This window comes from Leptonychotes weddellii, chromosome 2 (assembly GCF_054177405.1).
Source record: "Leptonychotes weddellii isolate Sample4059 chromosome 2, ASM5417740v2, whole genome shotgun sequence".
In the NCBI taxonomy this organism is placed as follows: Eukaryota; Metazoa; Chordata; class Mammalia; order Carnivora; family Phocidae; genus Leptonychotes; species Leptonychotes weddellii.
The window spans coordinates 140243848-140271216 of record NC_138370.1 but is presented as its reverse complement, the minus strand read 5'-3'; the positions used below and the strand labels follow the sequence as shown (position 1 = coordinate 140271216).

General features: G+C 35.7%; 2 protein-coding genes across 21 annotated transcripts in view; one reads left to right on the top strand and one right to left on the bottom strand.

Annotated features, from left to right (window-relative positions):
* The window catches only part of FIP1L1 (factor interacting with PAPOLA and CPSF1), a 78787-nt gene extending 55709 nt beyond the window's left edge, over nt 1–23078 (top strand). For 9 of the 17 annotated variants that reach the window (XM_081812385.1, XM_031029318.2, XM_081812380.1 and 6 more), the window contains 5 exons: nt 3318–3372; nt 4792–4847; nt 12338–12551; nt 19240–19377; nt 20002–23078. In XM_081812385.1, the coding sequence (XP_081668511.1) occupies nt 3318–3372; nt 4792–4847; nt 12338–12551; nt 19240–19377; nt 20002–20149 (611 nt within the window). In that variant the 3' untranslated portion in view covers nt 20150–23078. Of the gene's footprint in view, nt 1–1256; nt 1284–3317; nt 3373–4791; nt 4848–12337; nt 12552–19239; nt 19378–20001 lie in introns of all 17 variants that reach the window. The other 8 variants (XM_081812384.1, XM_081812382.1, XM_031029317.2 and 5 more) reach the window with 1 other exon arrangement.
* Nucleotides 21056–27369, bottom strand: part of LNX1 (ligand of numb-protein X 1) — a 175818-nt gene continuing 169504 nt past the window's right edge. For all 4 annotated transcript variants that reach the window (XM_081812376.1, XM_006734378.3, XM_081812377.1 and 1 more), the window contains 2 exons: nt 22042–22200; nt 21056–21677 (listed from right to left, as the gene is read on the bottom strand). In XM_081812376.1, the coding sequence (XP_081668502.1) occupies nt 21542–21677; nt 22042–22200 (295 nt within the window). In that variant the 3' untranslated portion in view covers nt 21056–21541. The remainder of the gene's footprint in view (nt 21678–22041; nt 22201–27369) is intronic.

Sequence of the window (27369 nt, the reverse complement as noted above, 5' to 3'; positions counted from 1 at the left end):
AAGTATAGACTGAGTTAGTAGACATTTGGAGGTCTAATGATTTTTGAAAAATAATGGCTTTACATGTCTTTTACATATCTTTTTCCGTCTTCTTGGTTTTATAAGTTTAGCATATCCTTTTATTGTATGGGTGGTTAAATCAGGTGTTTCATTCTCCGTTTTAAAGCCACTGGCTGCCTTAAGATTTTTTTATATAAACCTCTTATTCTGGTAAAACATGCACAGAACAATTCCAAATTATTAGCAGATGTTTCCATTGACAAAATATTTGAAAGTAATTGTTTTCATTATTTTTTCACCATGCATTTAATTAATGATTTCGACTTTTTCCCCCCTCTTTTGGACTAATTTTGATGCAGTTTTTAAGATAGGATTTAGTAAACCATTCTGAGTTGAAGTTATGGTATAAAATTTTTCATGAAAAATTTTTTTCTATTTTCCTACCTAGAAATGTCATTTTTCTTCAGACAAAAAGTAGAATTTGTATGTCACATAACTTTTACATTAGGATTTAAGGGCACATTTGACCAATGTAAATTGAGAATGTTTATTTAAACATAGTTTATTTCTTAAAGTTTATAGTGTGTGCAAATGAATGAGAGTCACTCAAATTAGTATTTACTGACTCCTATAGAAATAAATTGTCCACATTTATCTTAATGTGCCCTGGGGGTGTATATATATGAATTGGCTCTACCCCCCTTTTCTGCTCCCACAAATCAGAGGAAATAATATTTTCCCCAATCCTGTGGACAATAGTAAAACGATCCAAATCAACATTCGAACATCCCACAAAGCTTTACTAAAGTGAAAAGTCATCATCTTCAGAGTTATCTTGTATTACCTGCAGTATTAAAGATCCCATTGATAATTTCCCTATTAAAATATTAAATAACAAGATCAGATGTTGATTATCAAACTTAGTGTTAATTTCATGTAGTTTGATATTTGTGCACTAAAAATGCACAAGTGTGCTTTTTTAACTAATGTCTAACTTTGTTTGTGATTACACCTAGTAGGGGAAATCTTGTTACCAAGTTGGTAGACTGGGTTTTCATCAGGAAGTTGGGCGTTATACTGGAATTGTTGGTCCTCTGCAAGAAAACAGAATGCTTCTTTTGAGTGAATAAGCCAGGAAAATGAGGCGAGGGGTTTTATTTCAAAGGTTTTTTGTTTTTTTTTTTTGGTGATGGCATAAATACATAACAGGTTATAAAATCCAATTACTATATTAAATTTCATCACTTGTTTTTTAGGTATTCCAATAACTGTACCACCTCCAGGTAAAACTTTTTTCATGTTTTCTCCATCATTGTTAATAAACATGAAATTTCAAGCTTATAGTTACAGGAGGGACAGTGTCGATGTGGTTAGACAATGGAATAAGCTTTTGGGATTTCAAGGTCCTATTTTCAGCTCTGCCTTTGCTTCATTCCAGTTTTGATTAAGATACTTAGTTTTCTTATACCTGTCTTACCCATTTTTGTAGAAATAGAGATTCTGAGAAAATTCTCACCATATCAATTTGTTGAAGAAAACAGTATGGAATATTAAATAAAATTTTTATGAAAAAGTGTTTTTTCAGACCAGTGAATTTTTTATATGATAAAGCAACTGCAAAAGAAGAGAAAGATCATTTATCTTGACTTTATCATGGTTTCTGATTTTTTTTTTAATCCTGTAAAAAAAACTCAGTATTGTGAGAAAATATATGCTGAACCATACAATTAGATAGACTGACAATTGGTCAGATGGTTGTTCTTAGAGTGGTGGTTAAATTGTTGATTGTTGTAATGGTGTGATCAGTAGTTTATATGTGACCAAGGGTTGTTTTTTTACACTTTTTCAGTGTTTATAAAATGTTTTTAGATTGTGATGCAAATATGATAGCAAGTGTGTTTGTTACTGAGTTCAGTATTCAGAGCCAAGGAATATAAAGAGAAGGAGAGGTGATCATGCTTGGAAGGGTGGTCTGAATTCAAAATGACCTTGATAAAGAGAAACAGTGGAGTTTAGGTAGCATAGGATAGTATACATATTTAGTTGTGGAATAGTGAGTTGCTGATTGTTTATCAATGTGGCTGAAAAAGGCCTATCAGGACAAGTCATAAAGGAATCATTGGTGTGTCTAGTTTAAAAGGAAATGTGGTTGAAAAGCTGTATAAGATAGGGTTGTGGTCATTGCTAAACTTCACAGTTCTGAAATGTTTAATAAAGGAGTTACAGATCTTGAAATTGGGTATAGTGAAGATAAGCATGGTGAATTTGAAACAACTGGTAGCAGGGCCAAAAATTGATTTAAATGGACTTTGAGAACGGTTAAGAGAACTGGGATAGAATACTAAAGAAGGAGGCTAGTGGAAGTGTTTTCAAATATGCAGAGGTTGATAGAGAATATGATAATGGATTGCTTCTTGTTCTCATTCAGGACAGCATATGAATTGTAGTGTAAGAGATTTAAATTATAGAATTTCATTCATTTCCTAATAGTGAGGGTTGTTAAAACTTGGGGAAGGAATTGGTATCATAAGGAATTAGTATCATAAGTTATTTAAGTTGAATCTTAAAAGTCTTTTTTTGGGGATGCTTTATTGCCTATCTGAATTTGAAAGTGCAGAGTAGATAAACTGTTAAGGTCCCTTTTAGCCATATTCTGTGGTATTTCATTTAGGTATTGTGAATTACTGAGAATACAGACCTCATGATATAAAGGTGCAAATTATTTTCTCTCCAAACTAATCCAAAAACTATATTATATGCCCTTCTTTGTAAAATAGTTCTTTAGGGTTGTGCTATTTAAAACCTATTTTATGATGGATAATCTCAGCCTTAAGCATTTATGTATTTACTGGTAAGATTTTATTTATAATTATATATTTTAAGGAAATTTCTATACATCTAAAACAAAATATTTTTTGAAAGAGGTAAATGTTATTTTATTTGCTTTTCTTCAAAAGTATTTCAAGTATTACATATCTGGTGGCAATACTACTACCGTTTTATATATGGATAAGGTAAGGCATTGAGATTAACTTTCTCATACTCACAAAATGGGCTGTGTGTGGTGCTGAAAATAAGACCGGGTGTCCTGACTCCCAGTTTGTGCTCTGTGTATTAGACCAGACTGTTCATTTAAAGTTTTATTGCTCAAAAAACCTATTTAAAAGTTTAAGCTCCATTTTTTTCTGTCCATTATAACATAGAGAAGCACGTTATGTCCCCAGAGAAATTTAGTGATACGCAGCAACTTTGTTTCACACTTCACATTAAAAATACATTCTATTAACTTTTTTTTATCTTATGATTGAATGTTTCAGGTTTTCCTCCTCCACCAGGCGCTCCACCTCCATCTCTTATACCAACAATAGAAAGGTAAATCAGTATGGTTAGGGTAAAACTTTTTATCATTGGTAAACTTTTGACAGAAAAGTCATATACATAGCTTGGTAATATTTTCAAAGATTTAATTTTGTAAACATTAAGTAGTACCTGCCTTTTAATTCATGAGTCTAGATCTATGCTAGTTACTTTATATAAGATACTAGACCTATAGTTCGGTAACAAAACAGGACAGAGAAAACCAAATGAATTTTGAAATATCTTGGTTTGATTTATAACACACTGATTAAAGAAACTTCTAGGTTGGTAAAAACTTGGCTCTAGTAATTTTTGTGGGATATCCAAACAGATGACTGGTAATCATGAATAGTACATGTCTGTTTTAGGATTAAGTAAGGACAGTTATTATCAGGAACCATAGTAAAGAAAAGCTCCCTTACTCCTTATGGCCCTGCTGTATGTTACTTAACCTCCACAAAGGAAGCTTGGATCCATTCTATATGTCAATAGCCTTCTGTTTTATACCCTGCATTTCTGGTTTATGTTAGTTGGAATGCTGTACTTTATAAAGAGTATTTACCTCATAAGATGGCAGTACAGTGTTTAACAACATAGGGCTTTGGAAATCCCACAAATCTGGCTCAAATTTGGCTTCAGAATTCCCTAGCTTTGTGTTGCTAGGCAAGTTTTCATAACTACTTTTTGAGACTCAGTTTCCTTTTACCAAATGGGGTTGGTAAGAGTTGTGAAGATTAAAACATAAAACAGCTAGTGAATATAACACATCAGCACAATTCTTGGCAGATAGAAATCACTAAAAAATGGTAGCCAATACTATTTCCTCTTAAGTAGCAAGTAAACTCTATGAAAATGTATTTCTGGGAAAGTGATCCAAATTATATTAATAGGAAAATTGTGAAAACATTACTTCAATAGGATTAAACCATGCAAAATTTTCAAAAAGGAAATGATAAAGCCCCAGAACAGTCTTAATTGTGAGAATATAAGGATTTAATTTTATTAAGTCTTTGTTAAATATGTATTTTTCTCAATCAGAATGTTAAAAAGTATTATTTGTTTATCCTGTCAGTGGGGCTGAATTTCTGAATCATTGAAATCTATTTTTTTAAGACTAAATTTTAGTGAAATCTCAAGTACTGTTAGCCTCAAAAGTTTCTGTTATCTTGGGAGTCAGGCTGAATTGATTGGATTATTCACATTAAATAGTACTAGCAAGCTATGTTTTTCTTTACAGGTGGGTATTAGGTTTAATATGTTTTGAGATTAAAAGCCTGTTTTTTGTATTAAAAAATAAAATTATAGAATTAAGTTTTATCATTATATGATGGTTAAATGAAAGCCATAATTCTGCCTTGTTGTTTTGCATTTGTACCAAACGATTAAAATTTAGAACTTACTTGCAACACATAAGAATACATTTTTCTTCAACAGTGGACATTCCTCTGGTTATGATAGTCGTTCTGCACGTGCTTTTCCCTATGGCAATGGTAAGTATTATTTTTGGTTGCCCAGATTCAATTTGAACCAGTACTTAAATATTTTTAAAGCAATGAAAGCATACTTTCATGGTTTAAAGTACTATCTTACAGAGCAATTAAAAATATTAACTAACGGAATAACTAGGTCTTACATTCCAGGTTACTTAACAAAATAATTTTCATTTTTTATCAACTGTACTTTTAAAAATTAAATGGTGGTACAGCAGGGATATTTTTACCTTGACTTTTCTTAAAAGGATTTAAGCTTTGTCAGCAAATTGTCTCAGTCTTCGTTCATAATATTTTTGTTTCTTGACTCACGGCATCAAGCTAACGTTGTTCTCCTCTTTTACCCTTGCTGTTTTTTGTTGTAGATCATTCGGCTAGGTCCTCTTTCCTGTTCACTCTTGACAACATAATCCATTCTAAGGGCTTCTGATACCACTTTCTGCTTTGATCTCTTGATCATTCATTCTTTTTAAAAATGCTATGCATTGTACTAGGTTTTAGGGATACAGTAAACTAAACATAAGTTTGCCCTTACCAAATTTATAGACCAGTGAGGAATAGCCAGGTGATAGAAGAAGGTGTCATGGGAGCATAGTGGAGGGGTCTCCCCTTGCAGAAGGGGTAAAGAGGTAGGTGATGTGATTTGAGGTTCAAATCATGTCCAGAGACACGAGGGTGAGAGAGGACCTGGTAGGCTTTATGAAGTGAAAGAAATGTGGTGTGATTGGAGTGTAGAGTTTGCATGATGAATGTTTCAAGATGAAACAGATTATCCCCAGGGTATTGTAGCCATGCTGTTTAGATTTTCAACCTTACAGAGGGCTGTGAGGAGCCATTTAGTTCTATGCTGAGCTGTAAAATTGCTAGCCATATATTTGAAAAAGGTCCATTCTGGCTACTTACCGTGAGGAAATTATGGGTTTGTAGGGTGGGTAGAAAGATAGGACTGGCAGAAATGCTTGATTGGGGAACAAGAAGCTGTTGGAATAATCCAGGGGGAGAAACAGTGGTGTCTTGTATTCAAATAGTACCACTGGGGATGGAGGACACTGAATGACTCCAAAGGAATTTACACCTCAGAAGTTTTATTTATTTATTTATTTATTTGACAGAGAGGGAGACAGCAAGAGAGAGAACACAAGCTGGGGGAGTGGGAGAGGGAGAAGCAGGCTTCCCGCTGAGCAGGGAGCCTGATGCGGGGCTCGATCCCAGGATCCTGGGACCGTGACTCGAGCCAAAGGCAGACGCTTAATGACTGAGCCACCCAGGTGCCCCTACGCCCCAGAAGTTTAAATCTTGGTGGTTGCTCGAGTACCAGTCGTACACTTCCATTTCCCTTCTAGGCATCTATCTCGGTGTGGTGCTGTCCTTCAGACCCACCTTGTCCGACTACATGTATACCATTCATTCACATCAGAAGGTGATCTGTTGACTTATTTCAGTGATTATACCACCTTTTATTATTTGGTTGTTTGTTCATTTATTCATTAATCCTGAGCTTCCAGGAAGTTCTGCTTCTTGGGTTGGAATCTTGCTTTTACCTCTCATTATTTATGTGACTTTCATAGGTCTTCAGCTATTAAATAGCATAATTCTTCCTCATAAGGTTGAGGTTCAGTGAGACTACATTAAAACACCTTAGTCCTGCCATTTGATAAACACTCAAATATTAGCTGTTATTTTTATGATTATCCCCACCATCTCCAACAAACTCCAAGTTCTCTCCCTTGTCTGCACTCTGAAGCAGTGTAGCATGATTGTTACAGCATAGGCCCTACCGTTAGCCTGGGGGTAGGTCCTAGGTCTGTATTATCCTAGTACCTTGGGATAAGTTAACCTAAATCATTTTCCCTCTCTGTAAAATAAAGTTTGAACCTAAAATGCCCAGCACAGTGAAATGTAATATGTAAGTGCCTGTAATATGTAAGTAAGCATCGTTAAATTATTTAAAATTTTATTTTTACCTTTCTTATGGCACTTGTTATTTTCTGCTTTGTCATGAGAGTCCTTGTGTATTTGTTTGAATACACATGAACAAATAGCCCATATCAGAAAGTAAGACTTCATTCTTGAGATTACCTACACAGTTTCCTTGTGGAAGATTTCATTTTTTTTTAATATTAAGCATTTAGTTTTTTCTCAAAGTAATATATGCAAATTTTTAATCAATAAGCAAGAGTTTTCTGCTCACTCTTTACCAACCCCAACTCTCTCAGAGAGAAGCTTTTTTTTAAATGAAGAAATTCTTTAGTAATAACAATTATAAAGCATATTGCAAGAATTAATGAGAAGAAAGTTGGGAATTTTCATCCTAATCAAACAAAACCTTGGAACGAAGGTGATGGACATTAAGGAGGGCATGTGACATAATGAGCACTGCCTACTGTATAAGACTGATGAATCACTGACCTCTTCCTCTGAAACTAATAATACATTATATGTTAATTAATTGAATTTAAATAAAAAATAATTGTTTTATGCTGAAAAAAATTAGGTCAACACAATTTCTACCATATATAAGGAATATTTAAGTACCATGACATCTGCTTATATCGGGATTTTTTTTAACATATCCTGAATAATGAAGTTAATTAATTATTCCCACCACAAAAAAGTAGTAATTATGTGACTTGATAGAGGTGCTATCACTACATTTGCAATTGTATTATAATAATAATTATTATTATAATTTACAAATAAACAAGTTGCACACCTTGAATTTCCACAATATTATGTGTCAAATATATTTCAATTAAAAAAATTGAATTCAATTTTTAAAAATTTGGGGGGTGCCTGAGTGGCTCAGTTGGTTAAGCATCTGCCTTCAGCTCAGCTCATGATCCCAGGGTCCTGGGATCGAGTCCCGCATCGGGCTCCCTGCTCAGCCGGGAGCCTGCTTCTCCCTCTCCCATTCCCCCTGCTTGTGTGCACATGAGCTCGCGCACTTTCTCTCTCTGTCAAATAAATAAATAAAATCTTAAATTTTTTTTAAAGAAAAGATTATAGATACATCTTCCTCTTTGTTGGTAATTCTGTTTTACCTTTGTTAGTTTATTTTAGAATTTTGTAATTTATCCTCAAAACACTGTGAAGTAATTGTAATGGAAATACTGTTTTTTTTTAATTTTTTTTATTTTTTAAAGATTCTTATTTATTTTCTGACAGAGAGAGAGACAGCGAGAGAGGGAACACAAACAGGGGGAGTGGGAGAGGGAAAAGCAGGCTTCCCGCTGAGCAGGGAGCCTGACGTGGTGCTTGATCCCAGGACCCTGGGATCATGACCTCAGCCGAAGGCAGACGCTAAATGACTGAGCCACCCAGGCGCCCCGAAATACTGATTTTTCTTGATGTGCATATTAAGATTGTGCTTATAAAGTAAGACCTAGTTAAAAAGTAATCTTTGTAGAAATATCAAAGAACTGCAGAGAAGCATTTTTGATGGTTTTTAGTTCTTCTGATGGTCTGCATGGCATTTATACATAAGCTTATCACCCTGTTTCTTGATTTATATAACTATGGATACCATGTTCTCCTCCTCCTCTGATAGATGTGTATTTTGTTCACTTACCATCACTACCCCTCTCTTTTCCCCACCAGTTCACTGTTTTTGTTCTTTCTTTATATATACATGCCCTTGGTTTCATGTACTATCAATATCAATTACTGTGCAAATTTCTGAGCCTTCACCTCTTCTTACCCCTCTGCCTCCCAGCTTTGGTCAACCATACTTCTGCTTAGAAACATTTATATTTGGGGCACCTGGGTGGCTCATTTGGTTAAGCATCTGACTCTTGGTTTCTGCTCGGGTCATGATCTCAGGGTCCTGAGGTCAATCCCCATGTCAGGCTCTTCACTCAACACCGAGTCTGCTTGTGCCTCTCCCTCTGCTCCTCCCCTCCCCCCCACCCCGCTCCCTCCCTCTCCCTCTCATAAATAAATAAAATCTCTAAAGAAAAGAGAGACATTTATATTCTGTCCTATAACCAGAACTATCTGTGCCCTGATAAATTTTTTATTCTGAAAGCTAAACAGTAAACCATATTTACATTATCGTGACTATGTAAATATTATATACTGTAGAGATAATTCTAATACTCAAGCCATGGAAAGGAGAAGGTTCCTATGGCAAATAAATTGAAAATACCATTTTTTTCTTGTACTTCATCAGCCGTGTAAAGTCATACTGCATTTTAATTGGGTTCATATTTGGACTATGACTTTATCCATCTCAAGTTTTTTCCCCAAAAAATGTTTTCAAATTTTGTTTTTCATGTGTTAAGCCATCTGGAATTCATTTTTGCCTGTGTTATAAAGTAAAGATAATTGTCGCAGTGTCATCTGTTGAATAGTAGGTCCTTTCTGAGGGATCTACAACGTCCTATCCATTCATGAACAGGTTTCCGAGTATGCCTGTATCTGACTCTTGGCTTCCTAGACTATTCATTTGTTGAACTTCCCCTGTGCTAATCCACACAATTTTAATTATGAATTTTATAGTAAATCTGGTATCTGGTTCAGAAAAATCTATCTACTTAGTCAGCTTCAGAAGTATTCTTGGGCCGTTGCTCTTACATATCCGTTCTAAAGTCAGCTTTGGAAGTTCCATGAAAAACTGTATTGAGATTTTGATTAATAATAACATTTATGTTCTGCTTAGTTTAGACAAAACACTGTTAACTCATGTAGTCCTGACAGCCTTATAAAGTAGGCATACTGTTACTATTCCCAATTTATGGACGAGGTAATTGAAGAACAGCCAAATTCAGTGGTCTTCCCAATATCACACAGTAAGTGGCAGAATGAGGAGTTGAAACCATGCAGCCTGGCTCCAGAGTCCTTGCTGTAACTAAATCATATTGGAATTGCGTTGATGCTTAGATCAGTTTGTGTGGAAATCATATCTTACAGCACTGAGCCCATCTATGAACAGGGACTCCCTTCAGTTATGGAGATGTTCTTTAATATATTTCAATTCAGTGTTATAATTATCTCCAAGCACTTCTTGCATATCTCTGGTTAGATTTAGTCATTGGTACCTAATGTTTTTGTTGCTGTTTTAAGTGATATATTCATTTGAACTTCCTGTTCTGTTTGTATTTACTTGTATTTAGAAATATTGGTTTGTGTTTTATTTATACATACAATATATATGCTAATCAAAAAACTTCTTTTTAAAGAAAATGCTTTTACATTTTACTACTAGGCTTTTATTGTTTGGTTTTTGATGGAGTCCTATATAGATCAAGGAAAGTTTCAAAGAGCTTTTAACTGTGAATGGATACTGAGTTTTATCAAATGCTTTCTGAGATAATCATATTGTTTTTCTTCTCTAATCTGTGAATGTGGCAAATTTCTAAATTTTTCTAACATTAAGCCACTGTTTATTTGCTGAGATAAACCTAACGTGGTCATGATTCATTATCTTCAAAAAAAAAAACAAAACAAAACACTGATTTATTTAGGATTTTGACATCTACGTTCATATGTAAGATTAGCTTATGCTTTTTCTTTATTTGTACTCTCTTTAACTAACTGGTTTTGGTATTAAAGTTACATAAGCCACATGGGATAAGTTAGGGAATAATCTTTTTTCTTTCTATTCTTTGAAGTTTATATAATATTTTAATGGTCTGTACCTTATAAGTTAGTAAAACTCACCTGTAAAAACCATCTAGTCTCTTGGGAAGGTTTTTAAATTACTGATGAGTGTCTTTCATAGTTAGGGGAGTAGTCAAGATTTCTTTTCATTCTTGAGTCATTTCTTGGTAAGTTATTATTTGGAATTAGTCCATTTTAGCCAAGTTTTTAAATACATTGGTATAAAGTATATTTTCTCTATTCTTTCATCTCTGCAACATCTGTAGTTACAGTTTCTTTTTGGTTCTAATTGTTTATGTGGCCTCTTTTCTTGTCAGAATATTAAGCTTTATTTGTCTAATCTTCAAAAACTGCCTTTCAACTTTTTCTTACTGTATGATTCTTTTCTATTTACTTGACTTCTACTTTTATATTCATTATCTCCTTTCTGTTGGATTTTTCTGTTTGTATTTAAGTTCTTAAGTTTTGGAAGCTTTAGCTCATTAATTTTCCATCTTTTCCAATGTAGTGTTTTTTAAGATTAGATTTCTCTCCAGAACAGTTTGCATCCCTACACTTTTGATATGTTGTATTTTTATGTTTATTCCTAAATGATTTAAAATTTATTATTTTTTTGACCCCCGAGTTTTCAGAAATGTGTCTTTAATTTGAAATGTGTGGAGATTATGGTGTCTATTATCGTATAAAAGTATGTAATATATTTTTGTAAGTGTTTCATATGTGTTTGAGAAGAATTATTATTTAACTGTTATGGGCAGTATTCTATGTTATGTCCATTAAATGAATCCTGTTAAAAGTGTTTTGCTCAGATCTTCTATATTTGTAGTGAATTTTTTGGTCTGCTTCAAGTGGCAATAATTGAGAGTATGTTAATCTTTCATGATCATGGTGGATTTTTCTATTTCTACCTATATTCATGTTAGTTTTTACTCTCTAAAAATTAAAGCTTGTGTTGCTAGCCACCTGGAAGTTTAGTTTGTTCTGTCTGCTTGGTGAGTTGCATCTTCCATTCCCTGTCCTCATCCCTTCTGTCCCTTGTGTGAGTCTTCTTTGTCATTAATCAAGCTGCTCCTACAGAGATGGGGGGATTGGTGTTTTCCTGTTCCTGCCTTCCTTTTACTTTCAGCCATTTTGTGTGTTTATATGTCTCATATTCAGAATATAGAGGGGGTTTTTTTTGTTGTTCATAGTTTTTAAAAGTACAGATCAACAAACTCCGTCATTTAACTGATGAATTGAGTCTCTTGAATTATTGTGTTACTGAACTAATCAAACTTTTCTCCTCTAACTCCTATCTTTTCCAAGTCTTTTTGAACTGAGTTTTTCAGATGATTTTTTAAATTCTAATTTTCCTTATATTGTTTTGAAATGATACATTTTGTTTCTATTATTTTAGTGGTTACTCTTGGAATGTATTATGTATATCTCATAGAAGTTCTTTTGGTCAGGTCTATTAAAACTTTTGCTTCTTTTTTAATCTATGAATGCCTTTGTTTTATTCTTGAGATTTAATTTTGTTGAGTACACATTTCTCGGTTGGCCATTACTTTCTCTCATCTTTGAAGATGTCTGGTTTACATTTTTGGTTGGAAAGTTTGTGTTATATCTAATTCTGGTTCCTGTTCATCTTGACAAATGAAGAGTCTTTATATATTAGGTCTTGAAGGTTTGCTTCTGGATATTACCCCAAACTGTGGGTAATTCACCATATGTTATATCTCTTTTCTATTTATAAAATAGGTTTATGTTATAATCTGATGAAGCATTTTTGGTGGGAGTTTTGTCCTTTTCAGTAGGTTTGGGTTTGGTTTTTTTTTGTTTTTTGTTTTTTTTTTGTCTTTTTTTAAAGTGCTGTGACTTTTGTTTTTAATTGTTGTTTTTGTTTTCTTTAGTTGCCTTTCCCCACCTTCCTGGTTCTGCTCCTTCGTGGCCTAGTCTTGTGGATACCAGCAAGCAATGGGACTATTATTCAAGAAGAGAGAAAGATCGAGATAGAGACAGAGACAGAGACCGGGAACGAGACCGTGATCGGGACAGAGAAAGAGAACGCACCAGAGAGAGAGAGCGGGAGCGTGATCACAGTCCTACACCAAGTGTTTTTAACAGGTTTGTTGAGTGTGTGGGAATTTGTACACGTGTTTCATGTGTACAGAGTTTATATTTGGTGCACGGATGGAAAATCCAATTCAGCTGGGAAAGGATTGCTTTGAGAGTAGTTAGGAGATAACTATTTTATTTATTTTTTTATTTTTTTTTTTTAAATTGTACTGAGATAATGCCATCCTAAATAAAATCTCAGGAGATAACCGTTTTAAAAGTGTCAAGGCTTATTTAATTCATAGAGGCTTTCCATTATGTAAAGCAACAGTCTTCAGTTGGTTTACTTCTTCCGTAAAAGAATTTGAAAATATTTTTATCTTTCCATCTAAAATTTTTCACCTTAAGTTTAAATAGTTGGCGATAGAGATATAATTTCCAGTGTATTGTAAACATTACAATTGTAAAGTAAAATCATCATTCTTTTAAACATACCCAGTGGGTTAAGAACATTATAGTGACTTGGTAAACATCATCATCCATTTTTTTTAAAATGCGTATAACAGGCTCTCTTTAACAGAAATTTTACATTTCTCTATGCTTGAATTCTTATTTCTGAGCCATTTCCCCCAAAGAATTTTTTCCTACTGTAAAATATTTTTGTTCTTAAATAAGTTTTTTTTAGTTGATCATTCTATCCATCTTTCCTGCAGCATACCTGTGGTAAGTTTAAATGTCTAAAAAAAATTGATGAATGTAAGATTAAGTATTTTTAAAATTTTTTTCCCTGATTTTAATTATTACTTATTTTTATATATGAAGATAATGCAACTTCTGAAAATAATTTGGTGGAACTACATCTCTCAATGTTATGAAGGACCTTCCACCTATCCCCAATTAATATATGTATCCATGAGTGAATATTACTATTGTTAGGAAAAAACAGACTTTGCCATTAATTACATTTCTTCTAAAAAAAATATATAGCAATGTAAACAGTGAGAAACCTTGTTCACATAAAATACTTAAATGAGGATTGATGGAATTTTGTTGTGGCTCTGTCATTTAATTATTTGAGCACCTTTAGCTTCGGTGATATGCCAAAATTACATAGTTAACCTACCATCAAAATTATTTTTAAGGATCTGTTCAGCCCTATCAGCCATGACTCAACTTTCTTAAAAGCAGAATTGGAAATCTCCTGATTTGCAGAAGTATTTGTTATTCAGTGTAACTGTTTCCTAGGGCTGCCATAACGAAGTACCACAAACTGGCAGCCTGGAACAACAGGTATTTACTCTCTGCAGTTCTGTAGGCTAGAAGTCTGATGTCAAGGTGTCAGCAGAGTTAGTTCATTTTCATAGGCTCTGATGGATAATCTATTCCATGCCTTTCTTGTTGCTTCTCATGGTTGTTAGCAATCCTTGGTGTTCCTTGGTTCATAGATGCATTACCCCCATCTATGTTTGTCTTCATATTGCATCTTCCCTTCTTTGTGTCCAAATTTCCCTCTGTTATATCTAATGATATCAGTCATTAGATTAGAGTGCAGGCAAATCCATTATGGCCTCCTCTTAATTACAGCTGCAAAGACCCTGTGTCCAAAATAAAGTTAAATTCACAGGTATGGGGGTTAGGACTTGAACGTATCTTTTGTTGGGGGATACAGTTCAACCCAGTACATTCAGGAATTAAAATCTAGTTTTCTCAGTTTCATGGAAGAACACCAGAAGGACTTTACCAAGATTTATCAAAAGACTTCTACCTTGTTATTGTTTCTTTTAGATGCATCTTATTTAACTGAATAAGCTCAGAAAGAATTGTTAATTTTAATACATCTTTGCAAAAAGTCCTTAAAAAATGAAACCTCTTTATATGTGTTAAATATTTATTGTCATGAGTTGCAATTCCCCATTCCATTTATGGAAAATAGCTACCATATAACTTAGTTGGTAAAAGACAGCTCTCCTCAAGCCTGACAGCCAAATCACACTCCATTTTTATCAGAGAAGTCTGACTTTATTTTTCTGTTCACTTAAATGAATATAAGGTGCTGCCCCCAGCACTTTGATTTGCTTTCCTTCAAAGGGACTTGTGTGGGTTTTTTGTTTTTTGTTTGTTTGTTTTAACTAGATCAAGGAAAATTGTTATGACTTCCGCTACACTACTTAACAATATATCTGAAGCTAGAACATCCCAGAATACAGAATACTCCCCTTTCTTACTCCGTAGTTTATCCTTGACAGAAAAATGTGTAAGATAGGAAGACCTAAAGCCTTACAGAAGCTTTATTGTTACTTGAATAAAATAGATCTGACATTAATATTTTAAATTAGGTATTTTTAATGCAATGATAGTTTTCACACCCTGAGTCAGTGTGTCATAGTAAAATTGGTGAAGGAATGCCTTTTGTAAAGGGCTAGGAAGTTGATGATGAGAGAAGAGGTTGGCTGGAGAAGTGGCATGATGTTTTACCTGCTGCTGTATCATTAAGCAGTTTAGATTTAAGAAAGAATAAATATGGAAGTTGTGGATCTGGAAGTTAATTCCCTAAAACTTTTTGTGCCACTGGAAAGAATTCGTACACTGCTGTGGTATTGGCACATACTGCTGAACTAGAGAATAATTCAGAATTCTTCTTATGATCCGCAAGTCCCAGGTCACCACACCCTCCTACATTTTTTTTAAAGATCTATTTATTTATTTTAGAGCGAGAGATCATGAATGGGAGGGGCAGAGGGAGAGGGATTCCCAAGTGGACTCCACGCCAACCTACACCTTCCTGCATGTTAACCCCAGTTCTCTCTCAAGCCAGTAAACCCCATGTTTTAGCTGTGCTCAGCTGGTTGCTCTTTTGAAAATTCCTTATCGTTTCATACTTCCTTGTTCATGTTGTTCCTCTCCTCTCTGCTTCACAAACTTCATTCTTTAGGGTCCGCTCATGTCTGTCTTCTGTGAACTCTTCTGAACCCAGAAGAAAGTTGAATTATTTCCTTCACATGCTCCCTAGGTGCTTAATGTATCTTCTTTAAAGCATGTGTTTCTTAGCAAACCTGTGCACAGGCATTGACCACCATCTCCCATTCTGTATTCTTAGCACTTTGTACAGTAATGCCTGGCATGCAATGAATAAAATGACTTACATATTGCAGGGGAGGAAGATGAATATAGCAGAGAAGAAACAGTTTTGAAAGTTGTTGAACAAAACTCTGTTAGCTAGGCAGCTTTTGAAATTAATAAAAATCAACCTTTATGACTATAAAAGTAATTTTGGCATCTCGTTAAACATATCAGTCTTGGTACCATCACAATATAGAATGAAATGAGTCAGAACATTTTTTATACCAGCTATTTTAATGTATGAGATAAATAAATGTACACAGACAGTTTTTTGATTTTGCTAGATGAGATGAATAATATATCCATTCAGGATGTGAGCGTATACTTGATTCAGACAGCATTTGTTTTGTTAGAGATGATCATGCAATTATATACTTCTTAATCCAAAGAAGTCCTTAGGGATTATCTAAATTTTGACTTGGCAGATGAGGAAATGGACGCATAGAGAAATGAAGACAGTGGTAGAGAGCCATTCTGTCAACTGAACATATGGTTGAGATATTACTTAAAATCTTTTCTTTCTAGTCTTGAAATTAGGTAGTTTAAAAATTGTTACTTTTCATTTTCTTTATTACTCTGTGCAGTTTATTTCTTACGTGTGGGGGGAGGCAATTCATTCATTCATGTAACTGACATTTTCTGGTCCCTGTTATGTACCAGGTACAGAGCTGTGTGCTGAGGATTACAGAAATATTCATACACTATTATTACCTATTTAAGCATATATTATTATCAAGGTGACTAGGACTGGTTAGTAGTTTGAAACTTTACCTAAAAAAAAATTGTGCCATAAGAAACAATAGGATTTATTAATGTTTTTCCTTCCTATAGCTGCTAATAATGACTTACACATTGTAGGCACCTGATAAAATTTTATTGGCTATAAATTAGCAAAGATCTGATACATACATAAGTGTGTGTGTATGTGTATAATTTTGTGTTTGTGTGGTGGGATGTATGCTGTTAACTTTAGCCACATAGTGCATGATTCTGTTAAATTCAGGAGCATTACTTTCAGAAAGTTGAATTGTTTCTAATTGTAGTTCAAATGGAAATATATGAGATAGCACTGCTATTTCTAGAATGTACATGTTCACAAGTTAAGGTGCTGAATGTAAACGTGATAGGAAAGAAGACTAAAATGAATTGCTTTGCTTGTGTTCATAAATTTTCTTTGCATAAATAATACAACATTTATAGAATACTTCAGGCTAAATTCTGATTCTTCAGCTTCAAACATACACATCAGTGCTACTCAATTTTTATGGAAACTACAAGTGTTAATGATTAAACCATATTTGATTGCTGTAGGGCGTCAGGAATCAATGTTTACATAAATCTGACTAAAAGTTCAAGGCCTAGGAGGCACAAGGTAGAGGAATTTTGTGTTGTTCTGAATTATCCCGGGAATAGTGTTCTCTGGGAAATCCCAGTGAGCTATAAGTAAGGGCCATTTTTTCTAAAGACTGACATTTTGCAGTATGGCATATAGTATGTATTGTGTTAAAAATTACAGGGTCATTGTTTTGAAAATCATAGACCTCTTTCAACATCTGGTTTTTAGGCTGCTTAAGTGTGGGCCAGAAAGAAGGCTGGTCATTGTAGGGTGTTTGAAATGAGCTATAATGATTTCCAGGCCCAGAGAAACCTTTGTGCTGCAGCTGCTATCAGGGAAGGCGATGGAAGGACGGGTCTTCATACGTTCTGTGTATCAGGCCGAATCTTTTATCACCTCTCTAGTATGGTTATCATCATATGGCTGTCTTCAGAATCTTAAAGGCCTCACAGCTAACAGAATTGGTGTTAGGGTGAGAGGGAAAAGAGGGTTACAAATGACAAATTGAGATAATAAAATAACCTTAGTTATTTTTATGTAAATCCATTTTGTAAATCCATTACAAAGAGGGCCTCGGTTTTTTTTGTTTTTTGTTTTTTTTTTAAAGGATACTATTCACGGTAATACTCATTTGTCATGGTAATTCTACTTCAGAAATGTTATTACAGAGTCAGTCACCTTTACAAAAAGGTTCTTCTAAAAAAAATTTAGCATTCAGTTGACTGAAGATGGGTGCGTATTAGCTAGCTGCCACTTACTGAGGGCCTACTGCTGTGCTAAGCACCTTATAAATGTTACTGCCAGTTCTCCTACAGTCTTGAAAATGATTGTTGCCAGTTTTACAGATGAGAAAGCTGAGGTTCAGAAAGGTTAAATAATTTACCCCAGGTCACACATTTAGTCACTAGCAGAATCAGGATGTGATACCTGGTCTACTCTGCACTGCCTGTCCTAACATTGCATTTCAGGTGACATGCTTCCAATGTCCAAATGCAAAAGTACATATTTATGGTTAGAAAAATGTGTATACACACAGGTATACATACACACATGTATATATACACATAGGTATACTTCAAGTAAAATTTGTAGAATGTATAATGTATTTTAGGCAATAAGAACTTGGTCCGCAAATAGGAGTTGTTAGGTGTAGCACTACTGAATCATTACTTTTGGTAGGAGACCATAATTAAGTTTTTTCTTTTATATGGCTTATACTTTCACCTGGTTCTGTGTCCTGTTACTTTTACTCATATGCCTTAACAGCTTGATGCGTCATGCACATTACTGACTTAATTTGTATTAGACATTTCTAGAAACCAAAGCTCTTTCGTACATAGTGCTCTAAAAGATATTTTTATTCTAAGGGAGTTACTGATAATAGGTTGCAGACAGTGTTGACTTCTGTGCTGAACCAAAAAAAAAAAGAAAACTTGAAGGATTGAGAGAATGATGGAGAGAAGAATATAAGTGAAGAGGCACAAAATGAGGACAAGTCTAGGGAGGTTAAAAAAACAAACTACTAACTCTAGTCATCAGTCCCAGTTTCACCAGTTCATTCTATCCACAATCAGGAAACGGAGGTGTAGCCTAGGTGTGTGCACTTGCTGCTATCAGCCATGTGAATGCCCCCATCCCCAGCCCCCCCCCCACACACACACCTACCTATAATATTAATTGGGATGTCAGACTGTACGTATGTCCACAGGTAGTGTTTGGCCTGCGTTTTGTGTGGATATTGTAGAAGTTGGTTTGATGTCCCTCTGTTCATGTTTATACCTCTTCCTTGAATGTGCAATGTACTTTTTATGTGATTGAAAAACTTAAGCACCTTCATCTACTTTCCACTATATAGCCATTGTGAACTAAATATTTTTATTTATAAAATCTTGGGCACACAAAGATTCTAAAAGAATTTTGTTTGGAAAGCTAAGATATACAAACATGCTTTTAATTTTAAAAGGAACAAAAGGAAATGAAGCTAGTTAAAATTTAAATCTGTTACAGCTCCCAATTCTTGAAGGAAAAATTGTTATATAAAATTTCTGCTCAGTAACAACTGTGAAAGCACAAAACAAAATTGGACCTTTAACGTGTAATCGTTGTTTTATATTAGATGCAGTACTAATTTGGGAATGCCATTGTTTTCCTCTCAATTCAACAAAATTATTTTGCACCTATTCTGTTTAAGATGCTAACAAATGGAGGCCTCTGGTTTGGACTCAGATCACATCTCTTGTGGTTTGAAGTCATTAGAATTAACAGTCCAGTTGTCATGAGAAGGTTTTATTCCAATTTCAGTGATGAAGAACGATACAGATACAGGGAGTATGCAGAAAGGGGCTATGAGCGCCACAGAGCAAGTCGAGAGAAAGAAGAACGACACAGAGAAAGACGACACAGAGAGAAAGAGGAAACCAGACACAAGTCATCTCGAAGGTTTGTGCTTTTATAGTGAATCCCTTTGAAGCAGAGAGAAACTGCTTTGACCTCAGAAAGTAAAAACATTTCCAAATAATTAGCATAGCATATGTGTTCCTAATTGGAAGATTAAGAAGAATGTGTTGAAACAGTTCGTTCCTTATAGGCTCAACAAAGATTTTTTTAAATCTAACAAGACTGCATTTAGTACTCAGACTTACTGCATTGTCTTGTTGGGAGAGGGGTTTATTTAGCATATGAACCAGTAATATTTAATCAAAGAAAATTCAGGGCCACATAGGCAAACAATAGGCATACAATTTATTTGACTAAAATCAACCCTAGAAAGTACTTTCTGTTCTGATTTAGTGCTTTAGTTTCTAATTTATGGTAGTTTTTCAGAATAAAGTCTATGGGCTCTGAGAAGCTAGGATAGTATCAGTGAAGGTGAGCCTGTAATATAAATACCACCTCCTTATGAAAGTCACATAAAAAACTGGTTACTCCTCACAGTGTGTTTGAGAAAAAGAATGGGTTACTTCACACCCAGTGTTATATTGACAGCTCACCTGGACACAGTGGGTTGATTTTTGTCACTATGTGTATACTTAAACATTAAGAACAAACCTTTTTTTTCTTCAGTAATAGTAGACGTCGCCATGAAAGTGAAGAAGGAGACAGTCACAGGAGACACAAGCACAAAAAATCTAAGAGAAGCAAAGAAGGAAAAGAAGCTGGCAGTGAGCCTGCCCCTGAACAGGAGAGCACCGAAGCTGCACCTGCGGAATAGGCATGGCTATGGCCTTTGGGGTATGTTAGGGCCAGAAGTGTACCATAAATCTTGTTATTTTTCTGGATAATGTTTAAGAAATTTACCTTTAATCTTGTTCTGTTTAGTATGAAAAGTTAACTTTTTTCTCAAAATAAAAGAGTGAATTTTTCATGTTAAGTTAAAAATCTTTGTCTTGTAATATTTAAAAAAATAAAGACAGCAATGACTTTATATCCAAGAAAGTAATGTGAATGAGTCACTCAGCAGGGAATTTTAAAGAGCTATGTACATACCCAGTGTCTCATAAAGGTCAAGGTTCCAGCTTGGCCATAGTTTTCTTGATAACGTTAATTAAATAATACCACTCTCAAGAGGTTGCACTGCAAAAGGCATCTCTGAGTCTTGACATGAAAAGTAGTCTTTTGTCAATACTGCTGTGGCACTCTTGCTTAGCGTATTGAAGAACTCGTATACAGTTTTGATACCACAACTTTTTGATAGGTTTTCAGCATTCTCAATTTGGGTTAACTAAATAGGTAACTTTTGTATCCTAAAAATTAGTAAAGGCATTTGGCTGGAGTCTGTGAAATAACTTGCCCTGAGGGTAGTTTCTATGGCAGGCATACGGACAAACCCTCGTCACTGTGACAGATTTGAATTGCCTCATGGCCTTCTATGAGCCGGGGTCAAGCTGGTTTGGCCTTTCTTGATGCTTTTTCCAAAGCTCATTGTTTGAGCAGCATGTGTTTTGATAGAGTTACTAGCTTGTGACTGAAAAGACAAGAGCTTTAGATTAGTCATTTCCTATTAAATCTATGAATACAGGTTTATAATTCTGTGAGCATTTTTAGGGATAAGCCTTAGGATGTATTTGTCGGTGATGGTAACAACATGGTTTTGAAAGAATTACTAGGATTCTTTAAATAGTGATAATAGAAATGAATTTAATATCACATACTAAAAGACAACTATAATTTGAAAAATATTTCTCATTTAATGAACATTTTTCAGCAGTGCACTTTCTCTGGCTGTAAATTGTTTTTTTAAATGCCCATAATACACCCTTTACAGACCTCAGCATATACCAAATTTTTAATTGAAGGATTTGAAGTCAGTGGGGGCATACAAATGATCTCAGCCGTTTAAGAGCTTTTTAGTGAATAGAAAAATATAAACTTAAAGTTGTGGAGTAAGGAGAAATCCTCCGCCCTGAATAAGAACTATTAATAGGATTTATGTTTTGAGAATTACATTTTCTGAGGTGTAACTGGCTTTCATTAGATCATACTTTTCCTGACAGTTTACATTTTTACAGTGTATCCTTTAAATAAAAAAAATTGACAAGATAAATACATTGTTTCAGCATAGCTTATCTGTAGTTTTCTGTTTTCCTATGACCCATCATTGATTCTATAAAAAAGTGCCAGGCCAAGAAACAATAGTAAGAGTAATCTTTCCTTTAAGTTCTTTCAGCATCTTTGCCAAGCAAGCATGTATCATTCCTGATGTACTTCTACCATTGACAGCCAGAAGAATATCACCACATCTAAAAAACATAAAACACATGATTAGCATTTTGATCCAGAGCTGGAGTCAATGCAAGTGTATTTGGTGGTCCTAGTTTTTGCTCCATCTGTCAATTTTAATTACATAAAATTCTAATTAAGAATACCTAATTAAGGCTTTCTCCCCCCTCCCTCATTTAAATCCTGCAAACTCTTCAGCTTCTGTTAGAAGGGACGCTAAAAGCATAGGAAGTTGCTGTAAGGGACCAAGGAATTCTTAGAAATTGAATGCTATGTAGATGTTTTTCTTACCAATAAAACAAGGTATATAGTACATGCGTTATTTCTAATGGGGCCAAGCTTTTGCATATATAAAACAAAATATTGGTAATTAGTCATTATTACCTAATTCTTCCATCATTATACGCTGGTGTTCCTTCAACAATGGACTTAATAAAAAAAGGTTTGTTCCCATTATATTCTTCATAACCTCCTACGATGCAGAAGCCCAGACTTCCAGCTGTGTTTCTTCGTAATACAACATCTTTACGGTTATACAGGTACCTGAAATAGAATGTGTAAGTAGTATACCTGCACAGTTGGGCTGAACTCTTAGTGAATAATTACTATGATTCATCTCCCATTCCCTTTATTGACATTTGTTTCAGGCTAAATAGCATTGGATGGGTTTCACTCAGAATTGTCAAAGCCCAGTGACATTCATGCTATTAGTGGGCTTTTTCTAGTTGAATTGTTTTCCATTGCTATACGCCCTTTAAAAAATACTATTATGTTGTGTTTATATTAAACAAATTGGATAGGCCTAAATCCTTACTGATGAACCAAATTCAAGCAATATCATTTTTATTTAGTTGTGAATATAATTTTAACGAAGGCAAAAATCCTTTAAATGATTCTCCGTGAAAAAAACTTAACCCTAATAATGAATGCAGTTGCCACAGTTCTGACTTTTGAAAAATACCGTTTTAAATGTGGTTCTACATGTTTGGTAGGTTATAGAGAAGCATGCAGGCATAAAGTGAATGGAAACTGAGGTACATTTAAAGGTTTAAGAATGATTCATAATCGAAAAAAAAAACCAGTAAACTGAATAGGAAGTTACAGAATGGGAGAATGAGAGGCCACAGGTCTTCTGTGAGTAGAATCCTCACCTAAAATAGATTAGATGGAAGAAACTCAATATTCAGTGGCCCCTGGATCAGTTAACGTAGGTGCAGGCCAAGTGTAAACTGTGTTAGAGTTGTGACAGGTAGTGTTGTCAGGAACTGGATTTGACTAAAATCCCCCAGTTGAGGAACTGGTTTGAAAGAAAATTAGCATTTTCATATTGGTAAAAATCAAAATATGATTGTTTTGTTTATGAGCTGTACCTTAAAATACTAACTGCTTTTTGAAAAACCAATAAAATGTCTCTTGTGAAAGGTTTTGTTAAGTGATGAAGTTGGTCATTAACATTTGTTACCAAACTTGCTAATCAGTGTAATGTTTCATAGTGTTGCTGATTCCAACTTGAAATAAGCTTTGGCTTTGTTTGGGGGATAATGTTAGAGTGTAGGGGTAAAATTCAGTTCAACTTTGTTTTATATCTGTTGTCACACATAATTTACAATTATCAATTTCACTGATAGCTGAAGAATGATTTTCATTAAATAAAACAACTGTTTTGATTGTAAAATATTCACCAGCTGTATTTCACAGACTTGATGTCAATAGTAAGTTCCTCCTGTAGGAGCTGTGGTATGTCAGCACATTTACATAATGGCTCACCCACTGCTCGTATACAAAGCAGGTAATTGGCAGTTCTCCAAATACCAGAGCATTACATTCCTTCCTGTGCCCAATACTTGAAGAATTGGGTGATTCTTACCCCAGGTCATGAGCAAATAGCTACCTTAACACTTCCCAGCCATGATTCCTTAAAACATATAAACGGGTACATAGAACAATACTTGAAACAAGTACTTCTTACTCCTTTGACCACTGGGTTTTTTTCATTAAGTATCACCTTGGACCTTATATTGATTCTTAGTATTTTATTTCATGTGGACAAACTATAAACCTCAGTATCTAAAATTTATGTTCTAGTATAAAATTTTCAACCTAACATTAAGTCACAAATTGTGTCTATTTTCCTCGACTCTTGTTTTGATATTGGAGAGAAAGTATCTGTCTGCTTGGATCATCTTTCAGCAGACATTTATTGAGTGCACCCTACTCAGAACAGACAAAAATCCTGCCCTCCGTGCCATGCATTCAAGTGGCTGGCAGTGTTACTAGTATTTTTTTTCACTCAGTACTTTTCCTTCGTGTGGAGTATTTCAACTTCATTGCAGCAACAAGAATGCAGTATGTTAAACCCTTTCAAAGTCAGGCCTTGGTTAGTTGGAACGGATGAGTACTGGGCATTTGTTTCTCACGTTGAATTACTTCACTCCCCATTGGGAAATGTGGAACCTGGCTTTGATCGATGATGTTCAGGATTTACCGTTGAAATATTAAGTGACTTTAAATTCTAAGTGTGAGCTTTTTTCCTATTCTGAACTCATTCTCTAAATTTAGGCCTCATTGAAGAAGAGTTGGCATAGTTTAAAGAATAGCAAGGAGTTTAGTAATTTTCTCCCAATGAGAAAATTATGGTTACTTCAAAAATCAACTCCACATTAGGGACTACAATGAAGTCCTGGGTTGCTCAAGAAGCTGTATATTTTTCTGTTTCACTGGCTGTTCCTTCTCAGTCTCCTTTAAGTTTCCCCTTTTCTCAGAGGACCTCAAAATTTGACTGAGCCTCTATACTACCAAAGTATGGTTCTCAAAGTATGTGCCTTTCAGGGAGTCTAGAGGTAAAAAAAATACTTTTATCAGAATAGTGAGATATTTGCCTTTAAAAAAAAAATCATTTTCTAATAAGCATTTAAGCTCAGAAGACACGTGATAGGTGATCTGGCAACAGACCGAATGCAGAAGTAGATATGAGAGTCCAGTTATCTTTTGTTCAAGCCAAAGAGGTTTGTAAAAAAAAATGTTGCCACTCTTCTCACCAATTCACTCCAAAATCTTTTCTGGGTTCCCAAAGCACCCTCTGCCTGCATAATAGTAATACATATTAACTCATTCCTCCTCTGTCATACTAGTCCAGATGAGAGCATGTTTTGAAAGACTTCCAGATGTGGAGTTTGGGCCTGAAAGCCAACAGAAAATAAAGCAGAAGGTCTTCAGTGATTTCTGCATCCCCCCTCAGCTGAATGGCGTCCGCTTATTGGGCTAGCTTAGAGACCGCATCGGGAGCTGCTGCCTAGGGGTCACTCCTGGCACACGAGGAACCACTGAGAAGGGTGAGGTATGTTTGCACTGTCCTGTATAACCCACTTTTACTCTCTCTGCTACTGCTTCTACCTGACACCCACTGGTTCAGAACAGGCCAGGGCTCGCTCAGTGTACGAACATTATCTTCTTCGTGATTATTCACTCTGTGTGTTGGACTGTACCTGAGGGCATTGTTACAACATCCTAGAAAAGGATTTCCTGTTTCTAGACCTGCTGACACATCACTTTTCTTCATTGGTAGAGAATCTTAGGTAACTGACTGGATCATACTTTAGGGCAAATAGGTTTTCTCAAAAATCTGTTATAAGGGGAAAATGTTTTTGAGTAAGTGTATGACTTGGAGGGAAATGCCCTTGTGAATTAAAAATATATATATATATCTATTTTCAGCCTTAGTCTATAGCAGTTCAAACAAATAACTTGCTGAGGTATGACAAATGGCCTGAAATTCTTAGGACATCAGTCATGCCAAATGAGACATTTAAGCCAATGGTATTGCATCAGTCGGGGAGAAATGGGTCTTTGAAGCTCTCTGCAGTCAAGAGTAGAGATGTGAGGAGATATACCCATCCATAAAAATTGTAGCAGTGTAATGACTGGGGGCTCGCATCCTGAAACTAGCTGAGAGCCTGATAACGTAACAGTATTAAGGACGTCTGAAAAATGCCAGGATGAACAGACTTCTAGTTTCAAAATGTCAGAGTGAAGATTATGTTTCCCCTTCTGCTTTTAAACATTACAATAAGGGCAACTAGGAGAGTTGGAAACAGAAATGCAAACTCCAGCTGAGACAAAACTGGGTCACTACGGAAGAGGGAGAACTAACTGCCGAAGGCAGTGAAAGGGGGAAGACGGAAGCGAGGATGCTCACAGCTGGGGTCTGCAGGGAGCGGCTCACTCCGACGGGCAAAACACCCACTGCACAGCGGAACCCCAGAAACAGGCAGGCTGGCTGTTGGCAGAGCTTCCCTGGGCCCAATCTGACAGAGAAGAAGGGCACGCGTGAGGCCACGAGAAAACAAACATAACCCGAATGTATGTCCAGGGAGTAGTCTGGGTGGATGGGAGAGATGTGGACTGCTGATCTTGGTTTGAGAGAAGTGAAGCAACACAACCCCGTGTCATAAAGAGACGCTTCTACCACTTGGAAGGTGGCCCCGGTTCCTTCCCCTGATGACCCTCCAGCCAATAGCTGCTCCAGGAAAAATTCACCTAACTCAAAGATTAAAAAAGACCTAGCAGGCAGACACATAAGACAACAGAAAAGAGGGAAAGTAACAGTAAAAACAGTAACACAAAAACCACTCACCAGAAAAATGCCACAGAAATGAAACGCTACCATAGAAAATGAAATGTATAACCAACCACATCACTTTGAATTTAAAATACTCCTGAAACAATTCCTCTATAAACAAGAGATCCACACGGAGACGTAAGATTTCCAGGAAGACGTGAGACGAGAAAAGAAATGAGCTGACAGAGGAAAGACACGGAAGGGAAGAATAAAACCACCACCAAAATGAAAGCAGAAGCTGGAAAGGATAAGCTACAGTAAGTAATATGAAGGGCAGACCACAATAAGCAAAGAATGATTCAACAGAAAACACAAGACATGAAACATAAAAGATATATACATATCTGGACTCCCTAGAGGAACCCGAAACATCTGTGATACTGAAAATCAGGTGAAAAGGACAAGCCACGCATACAGAGGAAGAGATGAGAAGGGCCTCCCACTTGTCCACACCGCCACTCACTGCTCGCTAACAGTGATGCGAGCAGATTTCTGTAACCAGCTCTGTGGCGAGTGGACACCACACTAGGACAATGGCTACCCCTGTATGTCCCTCACGAATTCTTACTGCAGCATCGTTTGTGAAAGCAGAGGTGGAAAACAACCCAAGTGTTCGCTGCTCATAGGAACTCGTTCAATAATTACGGCTCATCTGTACAACAGAATGCTATCAGCCATGGACGAGAACAACACAGCTGGATATGTACTCATGTGAAATGACACCCAAGGATGCTCTTAAGATTTAAAAAAAAAAAAAAAAAATCACGGTACACAATAGCGTGTGCGCTACCACTGTGTGTGCTTGTGTACACAGGGGCCCAGACCCGGGGCCAGCAAACCACGGCCCAGTCCACCGCCTGTCTTTGTGACCCAACAGCCACGCCTATTCATGTGCATACTGTCTATGGCTACTTCCACGCTACAGCAACGCTGAGTATCCGCAACACAGGGTGTGACCCTCAAAGCCTCAACTCCGGCCCTTTGCAGAAGAAGTCTGCCAACCCCTGACATAGACTTTCCCTGCAAACACGCACAAGGAATTGGTAACAGTGACTACCTCTGCTGAGTGGGTCTGGGAGGATGGATCTGAGGGC